This window comes from Cibotium barometz, chromosome 52 (assembly GCF_041138505.1).
Source record: "Cibotium barometz isolate CiBa-2024 chromosome 52, ASM4113850v1, whole genome shotgun sequence".
NCBI classification, from domain to species: domain Eukaryota; kingdom Viridiplantae; phylum Streptophyta; class Polypodiopsida; order Cyatheales; family Cibotiaceae; genus Cibotium; species Cibotium barometz.
In genome coordinates, this window is record NC_141097.1 from 11,014,587 (window position 1) to 11,025,384 (window position 10,798).

Consider the following 10,798-nt stretch of genomic DNA (forward strand, 5'->3'; position numbering starts at 1 on the left):
TCAAAAAGCTTCAACATAAGGGGCTTTATTTTCTTAGTTCTAAATAGAAGGAGTACTTTATGAACTCAAATTTGTAACATAGGTGTATCTGGAGCCTATAACAATCCATAGGTATGGAGTTATTCAATTTTCCCTTGAATTCCTTAGACAAGGAGTTGTTCACTTTTCCCTTGAAGTTCAGGGTAAAAAATAAGATACCACGAAAATAGTATAAGTATAGATGGGTTAGCGAATCATTTATATATGAACCTAAAACTTTAAAAACATGACAATATCAAGGCCCCTCTAAAGGCCCTATTTTCTAGTGAAATAGCATGACAATATCAAAGGCCCCTCTAAAATAGCCCCTATTTTTTTTCCTTGTTGAATTCATGTGCAATATGGGCTTTGTACGTATTGACCTTCTCGAGAGCTATGGGATCTATAATTCCATAGAACACAAGCATAGGAAAGACTTCAAACAACATCAAGACAAGGGTGAAAAATAGAAACATGTGAAAAGCACTCAGCTCTCAGTATTCTTCTGTATAGGAGATGGAATTGGATCCTATTCCTTATAAGAGAGATGTTAGTAAATTAAAATGGTTCTGAAAGTTCAAATTTCAAAAGATTTGTGTTTCTTTTTTTAAAAGAAAAGGAGTTCTTCATCATTCCTTTACTCTAGTAGTATCTCAAACGTTGCCTTTTGGTACATTCAGACTTTTGGTGTAGCCTTTTGGGACACCTTAGCACTCTTCTACTCATTAGCACACCAAAACAAAGGTCGATTCTTAATCTAATGATAAATTGGACACATATCAAGCACCCATGGGAAAATGAGAATTTCCCAAGCATTATGGTATTTTCTAGAGCATAGAATTAGTATAGCTATTGCTAGGGAAAAACCATACATACAAGGGGTTTGTAAATTCAGAAAGTAAACATGTCTCATATACGGAAAGGGTATTTTAGCATCTCAAAAATTACAAAAGGGATATATCTAAGATAATATCCATAGGTAATGCGCATGCTGTATGGGCTTCTTACTGCATATTGACACCCTCAAGAGCTGTGGTGTCTACAGTTGAGAGAGACAAAAGTGTATGATCATAGCAAATGCGCATGCTCAAGAGATGTGGTGTCTACAGGTGAGAGACACAAAAGCGTGTCATCATCATAGCTTATGGAACTCTCTCCTAAAAAGAGAGGCCTACTTTTAATTTGATACGGAAATGCATAGACTAAGGTATCTCCTAAAAAGAGAGGCCTACTTTTAGTTTGATACGGAAATGTATAGACTAAGGTATCTCCTAAAAAAAAAAAGAGGCCTACTTTTACTAAGGTATCCTAAGGATAATGCAAAAGAACTCGAGAAAGAAATCTTGAGCACGGAACTTCCGGAGCAGCAGCGAAGGCATCTTATAAAGTTCATCTCCGTCATGGCCTGCCCATCTTTTGTAATCGTGGTGGTGGGAGAATATATATAATTGAGAGCATGGCGGACGTGTGTGTCCTCTTGTGAAAGGGACGTTGAACTAGGTGGAGACTTGTATAAATTAAGCATGGGTGCGGGTGGTCTTCATTAATTTCGCAGAAAGTATCCCAGCCGTCTTCAAGCTCAGCAAGCACAATTACACTTACTGCACTCATGGCTTCTTACGACGAGGAGCTGAAATTCGAGGTGGTGGTGAAGCACCCGGTAACACGTGTGTGGAAGGCACTGGTGGAGGAGGCCCACGTGACCGTCGTGGCTGCGCTGCCGGAGCATTTCGAATGCGCGGAGGTGGTGGAAGGGGCGGCGGGTGAAGCAGGCAGCGTTTGGCTGGTGAAAGTAGCCAACAAATCAAGTAAGTACACGCTTAGAGCAGGCGGTGGGGTGTGGTTTGCGTCTAATTAAGTTAAAATGTTCATATGACTGGGACGATATTATTGTTCTGGCGCAGCTCTAGTCCAACACGGCTTCACGTGGGCTAAGGTGAAGTACGAGGAGATTGACAGCGCCGGACTTGTGGCCAAGCTGAGGCTGGTGGAAGGAGGAACGCTTGGGAAGCTGTGGCACTCGTTCACCCACACCATCAAGGTGGTGGCGGACGCCTGTCACCCCCACCACGCTGTGGTGCAACACACCCTCCAATTCCAGAGGATCGGAGAGCACCACTTCCACCATAGTTACAAAGAGGCGGCCATCCGCACCACCCGCTCCACGGAAGCCTACCTCACCGCCAACCCCAACTTCGGCGGCTGCGCTACCAACTAAAATGTTCTACCCACCATGAAGTCCTCACACCATGGATGGCATGAAGCTTATAGCGCACACGCATGGCTGTGAATATTATATACTTAAATAAAGGATTTCTGGTTTATGTGTCATCTCTATTCCTTTCGGCATGATGCCCCGCCCTCTCCCCCTACATAATGGTTGACTTCCATATCAATCAATCAATCACTAATGGTTTCGGTGGATTGCAATAGTCATAAAATCTAGAATCTAAAGGCTTCATGATTGTTTTTTTATAGGTGGATTGCACTAGTCACACAAGTTAATTAGATTGGAGAGGAAAGAACATGCTCTAAAGTTTAGAGGATCCATGATGGTGCTACAGGCTTTGAAGAAACAATTCAGCACCACCTAATAGCTGGAGCTCCCCAAGGAGAAAAAGAAGAATAAAAACTATTAGGAAGCAATGACATGTTGACGACAACTACTTACACAGTTGCCTAAACAAGGGATGACGCACGAAACTCAAAATAAGAGTGTTTCTTATTCCCTTTTTCCTAAGGTTATATATAAAAATAAGAAGGGAAAGAAAGAAACAGACTAAAGGGTCATCCACCCCATGTGCATGTATGTGTGTGTGTGTGTGTGTGTGTGTGTGTGTGTGTGAGAGAGAGAGAGAGAGAGAGAGAGAGAGAGAGAGAAAGAGAGAGAGAGGGAGGGCAGGCTAAAACGACCGATGAGACCAATGATGTTACAATCAAGTGGCTAGTGTAGTGGGATAAACAGAGGATAATGGAACATAAAATTAGATAGAAAGCATAAACTATGTCGAGAATAATGTCATGTCGAATACACCAAAGGACATTAAATGCATAGATATAAACTCTTGATAGGATTGCAAATATTAGGCAAGCCCTGACCGGAAAGAGGGTTGAGAGCTCTTGTATACTCCACCCAACCACACCAACTACATGGCCACTCAAGCTATCCTTAGACACCTTTTTGCTATTCTAGGCTACCGGGCCACACTTAGCCAACTGCCCCTTAACTGTTTGTGAACACTACCTTAGTGCGCTCCACCACGTGTCCTCTAGCTTGGCCATGCTGGCTACCACCACTAAGCCCCGCACATGCCTTGTCCAGACGGTTGAGCTCTCTAGGCTCCCAAAACTAATGCTGTCATGACATTACTCCCCCCTTAAGAGGAGTTTTTCTCCTCAAAAACAAGATTTGGGAACCTTTCTGAGTGTGCGTACCTTTTCCCAAAGTAGAACCTTCTTCTGGTCTATCCTTCCACTTGACTAAACACTCCTGTTGTACACAGAGTGTCAAGTTCTTTTCTCTTGGAAATCCAAGACTTTTTCTAGTTCGTGTGGTAAGGATGGGGGTTCCATAAGTTCTACTAGGGTCTAGAGCTAGACTGACGTGATTATCGTCATCTCCCAATTTCTTTCTTCAGTCTATGGACGTGAAAAACTAGATGAACTTTAGAGCTTTTTGGCAAAGCTAACTTATAAGTAACACTAGGTACTTTTTGAAGCATTGTGACACTACAAGGAAAAGCGAATGTAGGCGTGTTTATAGATGCATTTTGACAACGTGGTTTAAAATGTTATGGGCGCATTTATCATCGCATCTAAAATCGTGTCTACCGAAGTGCGTCTATAAGTGCCTCTATAAGCATGTCTATAGACGCGCTTATAGACACGGGTATAGATGCGCTTATAGAATCCATTATAGACGCATATATAGACGCCCTCTGGAATTTATAAAAATTTCCAGACAGCTCCCTGTGCAGATGTACAGCTGTATTTTCTCCACATGTAGTTGTATTTTCTGCGCCCGACTTGTGGCCAAGCTGAGGCTGGTGGAAGGAGGAACGCTTGGGAAGCTATGGCACTCATTCACTCACACCATAAAGGTGGCGGCGGACGCTTGACACCCCCACCATGCTGTGGTGCAACACACCCTCCAATTCCAGAGGATCGGAGAGCACCACTTTCACCATAGTTAAAAAGAGGCGGCCATCCCCACCACCCGCTCCACGGAAGCCTACCTTACCGCCAACCCCAACTTCAGCAGCGCGGCTGCGCTACCAAGTAAAATGTTCTACCCACCATGAAGTCCTCACACCATGGATGGCATGATGCTTATAGCGCACACGCATGGCTGTGAATATTATATACTTAAATAAAGGATTTCTGGTTTATGTATCATCTCTATTCCTTTTGGCATGATGCCCCGCTCTCTCCCCATACATAATGGTTGACTTCCATATCAATCAACCAATCACTAATGGTTTCGGTGGATTGCAATAGTCATAAAATCTAGAATTTAAAGGCTTCATGATTGTTGTTTTATAGGTGGATTGCACTAGTCCAGTTATTTAGATTGTAAAGGAAAGAACATGCTCTAAAGTTTAGAGGATCCATGATGGTGCTACAGGCTTTGAAACAATTAAGCACCACCTAGCTGGAGCTCCTCAAGGAGAAAAGAATAAAAACTATTAGCAAGAAGCAATGACATGTTGACACCATCATAGTGACAACTACTCACACAGTTACCTAAACAAGGGATGACGCACGAATCTCAAAAGAGGACTATTTCTTAATTCCCTTTTTCCTAAGGTTATATATAAAAATAAGAAGGGAAAGAAAGAAATAGACTAAAGGGTCATCCACCCCATGTGCGTGTGTGTGTGGGGGGGTGTATGTGTGTGTGTGTGTGTGTGTGTGTGCGTGCGCGTGTGTGTGTGTGAGAGAGAGAGAGAGGGGGGGGGTACAGGCGAACGATAAGACCAATGATGTTACAATCAATGTGACTAATGTAGTGGGATATCTAGAGAAGACCCCCTATAACCTAAACAGAGGATAATGGAACATAAAATTAGATAGAAACCATAAAGTATGTCTTGAATAATGTCATGTCGAATACACCAAAGGACATTAAATGCATAGCATATAAACTCTTAATAGGATTCCAAATATTAAGTCGGCTCCGACTGCTAGAGGCTTGAGAGCTCCTGTATACTCCACCCAACCGCCCCAAACTACAAGGCCACTCAAGCTATCCTTAGACACTTTTTTGCTATTCTAGGCTACGAGGCCACACTTAGCCAACGGCAATTATCAATGGCAACGTGGTTTTGGATAATGTTGGGCAAGAGATGAAGAGCCGCATTCGTGAGCTTTGCCACATTGTCTTTGCAAATGACTTTATGACTTTATGGCCAAAGTTGGATAAAGACAAGAAAGATAGAGTCATAAATCAAATCAAGGATGAGTACAAGCTGGCCGCCGGTAGTAGTGATGTCGTTCCCATAAGGTGGATAAAGGACCACATGGTGGATGTCATGAAACATTGGCGGGGAGATGTGACTAGGAGAGTGAAGGCAGGGGGTGAGAAGACTTGGTACATGAGAACCGAGGATTGGAATGAGGAGAAGCAAAAGCATGCTCGAAATCCCCAACGCTACAAGTAATAAGAGGATGCGGCCAAAGCCCGAATGGAGAGCGTAGGAAGCTCTCACCTTGGAAGCGGCGGTTGGGATGCATTCCATGTCTACTTTGTAAGTTTCAACATTTATCTTGTATGTGTCATTTGATGTTATGTCTACTTTGTAAGTATCAATGCTTATCTTGTTGTGTTGGTACTTTTAGAATCAAGTGGTTGGTTGGCCGGCCACGGGAGAAGAGGAGGACATTGCTCGCCGCCGCCATAACACATCCTTTCTTTTGGAGAAGCTTGAGTGAGAAGGCGCCAACCTCAATTGGGGGTGCATTGTAGATATGGTAAGTGCGGCAAGCCTTAACCTTATGATCTGTATACTTTCTTTGCCTTGTCATGTTAGATCATTGTTTTGGTATACCAAAAAAAGCGTCTTGTATGGTTTTAGCAGGGACCAATGCCTGATCCTAAGTGATAGCTCCGCATGGAGTGGCCTTGACCATGTCTTTCCCCTTATACATACACATTTTGGTTAGCTCACATCTTTGTTTGAGCTTGTATGCAAATTTTGGCTTATCTCGTCAGCGCTTGATATGTAAATTTCACATCTTGCAATATAATTTGGCCATTGTTTGCACTTGTGTGAATTGTGTACCTACTTTGTAATGTTGAAAACGTTATGGCACTCTCTCTAACTTTTTCAACAAATTCACGCCATTCTTTACATCAGAGTATAGTTGCCTTTGGTACTCTATAAATTTGGCATAATGGTGCATCCAGTATACAAGACTGCAGCTGGATGCACCATTATGCCAAAATTTTTTTGCCTTTGGTACTCTATAAATTTGGCATAATGGTGCATCCAGTTACAAGACTGTAGCTGGATGCACCATTATGCCAAAAAAAATTTAATACCTTCACGCGTCGAAATAAGCGTCGAAAGTTTCCCGCATCCATCGAAAACAGAGTCTAAATGATAGTCAAAATAGCAGTCAAAATAACCGTTGAAATAGTAGTCGGAATGTTAGTCAAAATAATCGTTGAAAAGGACGTAATGCATGGTAAAATTATTTGTTTCGACGCTTATTTCGGCGTCTATTTCGACGTTTCTATTTGGACGCTTTTTTCGACGGGTATTTCAACGTTTAGGGGATTTTCAGGTTAGTTCTAAAGCATCGAAAAAAGCATGGATAATGGCCCCACCTCTTGTAGTTAGTGAAGGCAAGCCTGAGCATAAACTTTGTGTAGATCACTTCAACATGTGAGTTGTACTCATGTATCATTCATAGCAATAATGGATTACCATAAGAAATGGTCCTCTTCTCTTAACATTTCTTCCTACGCATGAACATGTAAGAGAGAAGAGGAAGAGAACCATCAATTTTTACAAATAAGTCTATCAATGTGCGTTTCATATTAGCTACTTAGCTAGTGTTTTCTTATTATCTAGACTTTCTAATTTGTTATAATTTCCCTATATTATAATTTTGCATCGAATTTTTTTTTCTCCTCATGTAATAGAATTTCACGAAATCACAATAAATAATATTTTAGAGAATTTCTTGTTTAACATTTCCTTTGTACCATTTGTTGTATGTAGGTTTAACATTATTTTTAAAGGTGTAATTAAAGAGGTAAGCCTATTTATTTTATTATTTGGCATGTATAGACTATGTATAAACATTTATGCATTTGCATTTTGGTATGCATAAGCCTTAATCATTTCCATTAGGGTATGCATTGGGCTTCTAGAAAGATTATTCATATACTTACGCACTATACTTGTATAAGGATTATACATGCTTTAATGCATGCATTAGGCTATGCTGTAGGCATATTTTCAAAGAGGTATTCTTATGCATGAGGATTTGAAATATAAATTGGATGCATTCTTGTAGGCATGTTCTATCAACATATCTAGGATAAATTGGATGCATTATACTAGTCATGTCTACATTCAGTAATGATGAGTATACTATGAGAATCATCTTAAAATCTTCTTTATTTGAAAGATAATATGGATGCATTATCCTAGCCATTATCTCAACATGTCTGCATTTCCATTTGTAGCGCTACTCGTCATCAAGAAGTAATGCTAGTTCCTTTCTATACAATATGCATGAAAGTAACACATGTCAATAGAAATAATTGTAAAGTATGACATGTACTAAGATTTCCTAAAATGTAACCTTAGTGTAAACCTATGAATAAGGGGCTTAGTAGAAAATGTGGAAGGAAACACATAAGTTCAACATAAGGGTATTTATTTTCTTATGGACTTCAAAAAGCTTCAACATAAGGGGCTTTATTTTCTTAGTTCTAAATAGAAGGAGTACTTTATGAACTCAAATTTATAACATAGGTGTATCCTACAGGCTTTGAAGAAACAATTCAGCACCACCTAATAGCTGGAGCTCCCCAAGGAGAAAAAGAAGAATGAAAACTATTAGGAAGCAATGACATGTTGACGACAACTACTTACACAGTTGCCTAAACAGGGGGATGACGCACGAATCTCAAAATAAGAGTGTTTCTTATTCCCTTTTTCCTAAGGTTATATATAAAAATAAGAAGGGAAAGAAAGAAACAGACTAAAGGGTCATCCACCCCATGTGCGTGTATGTGTGTGTGTGTGAGTGAGAGAGAAAGAGAGAGAGGGGGGGGCACAGGAGAAAATGACTAATGAGACCAATGCTGTTACAATCAATGTGACTAATGTAGTTGGATATCCAGAGAAGATCCCCTATAACCTAAACAGAGCATAGTGGAACATAAAATTAGATAGAAACCATAAACTATGTCAAGAATAATGTCCTTTGTCGAAAACACCAAATGACATCAAATGCATAGCATATAAACTCTTGATAGGATTGCAAATATTAGGCCAGTCCTGACTGCCAGAGGGCTGAGAGCTCCTGTATACTCCACCCAACGGCACCAAGTACATGGCCACTCAAGCTATCCTTAGACACCTTTTTGCTATTTCAGGCTACCAGGCCACACTTAGCCAACTGCCCCTTAACTGTGTGTGAACACTACCTTAGTGCGCTCCACCACGTATACTCTAGCTTGGCCATGCTGAGCCCTGCACGTGCCTTGTCCAGACGGTTGAGCTCTCTAGGCTTCGAAAACTATTGCTGTCGTGACATTACTCCCCCCTTAAGAGAATTTTTTCTCCTCAAAAACAAGGTTTGGGAACCTTTTTTTTGAGTGTGCTTACCTTTTTCCAAGTAGAACCTTCTTCTGGTCTATCCTTCCACTTGACTAAACACTCTTGTCGTACAAAGTGTCGAATTCTTTTCTCTTGCAAAGACTTTTTCTGGTTCATGTGATAAGGATGGGGTTCGATAAGTTCTACTAGGGTCTCTTGACTGATGAGATTATCATCATCTCCCAATTTCTTTTTCAGTCTACTGACATGAAAAAGTGGATGAACTTTAGAGGTTTGTGGCAAAGCTAACTTATAAGTAACACTACCTACTTACTATAATTTGATAATGCAAAAGAACTCGAGAAAGAAATGTTGAGCACGGAACTTCCAATTTCCTTGTGGAGCAGCACCGAAGTCATCTTATAAAGTTCATCTCCGTCATGGCGTGCCCATCTTTTGTAATCGTGGTGGTGGGAGAATATATATAATTGAGAGCATGGCGGACGTGTGTGTCCTCTTGTGAAAGGGACGTTGAATTAGGTGGAGACTTGTATAAATTAAGCATGGGTGCGGGTGGTCTTCATTAATTTCGTAGAAGTATCCCAGCCGTCTTCAAGCTCAGCAAGCACAATTACACTTACACTCATGGCTTCTTACGACGAGGAGATGAAATTCAAGGTGGTGGTGAAGCACCCGGTAAAAGCCGTATAGCCAAGTAGGTGGTGTATAGCGCACACGCATGGCTGTGAATATTATATACTTAAATAAAGGATTTCTGGTTTATGTATCATCTCTATTCCTTTCGGCATGATGCCCCGCTGTCTCCCCATACATAATGGTTGACTTCCATATCAATCAACCAATCACTAATGGTTTCGGTGGACTGCAATAGTCAGAAAATCTAGAATTTAAAGGCCTCATGATTGTTTTTTTTAAGGTGGATTGCACTAGTCCAGTTAACTAGATTGGAAAGGAAAGAACATGCTCTAAAGTTTAGAGGATCCATGATGGTGCTACAGGCTTTGAAACAATTAAGAACCACCTAGCTCGAACTCCTCAAGGAGAAAAGAATAAAAACTATTAGGAAGAAGTAATGACATGTTGACACCATCATAGTGACAACTATTCACACAGTTACCTAAACAAGGGATGATGCACGAATCTCAAAAGAGTATTTCTTATTAACTTTTTCCTAAGGTTATATATAAAAATAAGAAGGGAAAGAAAGAAATAGACTAAAGGGTCATCCACCCCATGTGCGTGTGTGTGTGTGTGGGGGGGTGTGTGTGTATCTGTGTGTGTGTGTGTGTGTGTGTGTGTGTGTGTGTGAGAGAGAGAGAGAGAGAGAGAGAGGGGGGGGGTACAGGCAAAAACGATCGATAAGACCAATAATGTTACAATTAATGTGACTAATGTAGTGGGATATCTAGAGAAGATCCCCTATAACCTAAACAGAGGATAATGGAACATAAAATTACACAACAAGACAAAGCACCTACAGATGCGCACACAGACGCGTTTACTCAACTAAAAAAAAAACTTACGGGCGTGTCTATTTGCACGTCTATTAGCGCGTCTACAAACCCACGTCTAAAGACGCATTTAAAAGATAGCAAACAGACGTACCTATAGACGCGCATATAGACGCGCAAATAGACGCTCGGGGAGAAATTTAAAAAAACAGACAGACGCATGCATAGACGCGTTTATAGACGTAATTATAAACGCAATTGTAGACGTGCAAATAGATGCTTCTTGAACAGACAGACGCGTATATAGACGCGTTTATAGACGCACTACATAATATTTTTTAAATTTTGTGTGCTTGAACAGAATGCTGTGTATGTTGTGTATGCTATGTAGTTATAGGAATCCCATTTCCACATTGTGTAATTCAATTCTTACAGTCAACCGCATTTTAATTAGCACTCTTGCAAGCACGTCTATAGCCGACATTAATTACAATTCCAAATAAAACATTACAACTCCAAAATGTTTAGTTA

At 40.7% G+C, this 10,798-nt stretch overlaps 1 protein-coding gene and 1 long non-coding RNA gene across 2 annotated transcripts; both read left to right on the forward strand.

Moving 5' to 3' along the window:
- Positions 1-1,552: 1,552 nt before the first annotated feature.
- On the forward strand, positions 1,553-2,349 carry LOC147608802 (major strawberry allergen Fra a 1.06-like). The gene is made up of 2 exons (XM_086788213.1): positions 1,553-1,826; positions 1,923-2,349. The coding sequence occupies exons 1-2, from the start codon at positions 1,628-1,630 to the stop codon at positions 2,234-2,236; spliced, it is 513 nt and encodes a 170-aa protein (XP_086644339.1). The 5' UTR covers positions 1,553-1,627; the 3' UTR covers positions 2,237-2,349.
- Positions 2,350-5,308: 2,959 nt separating this feature from the next.
- Positions 5,309-6,207, forward strand: LOC147608803 (uncharacterized). Its single transcript, XR_015264408.1, has 3 exons — positions 5,309-5,765; positions 5,857-5,988; positions 6,096-6,207. It is a non-coding gene; the product is annotated as an uncharacterized LOC147608803 (long non-coding RNA).
- The last annotated feature ends 4,591 nt before the right edge of the window (positions 6,208-10,798 follow it).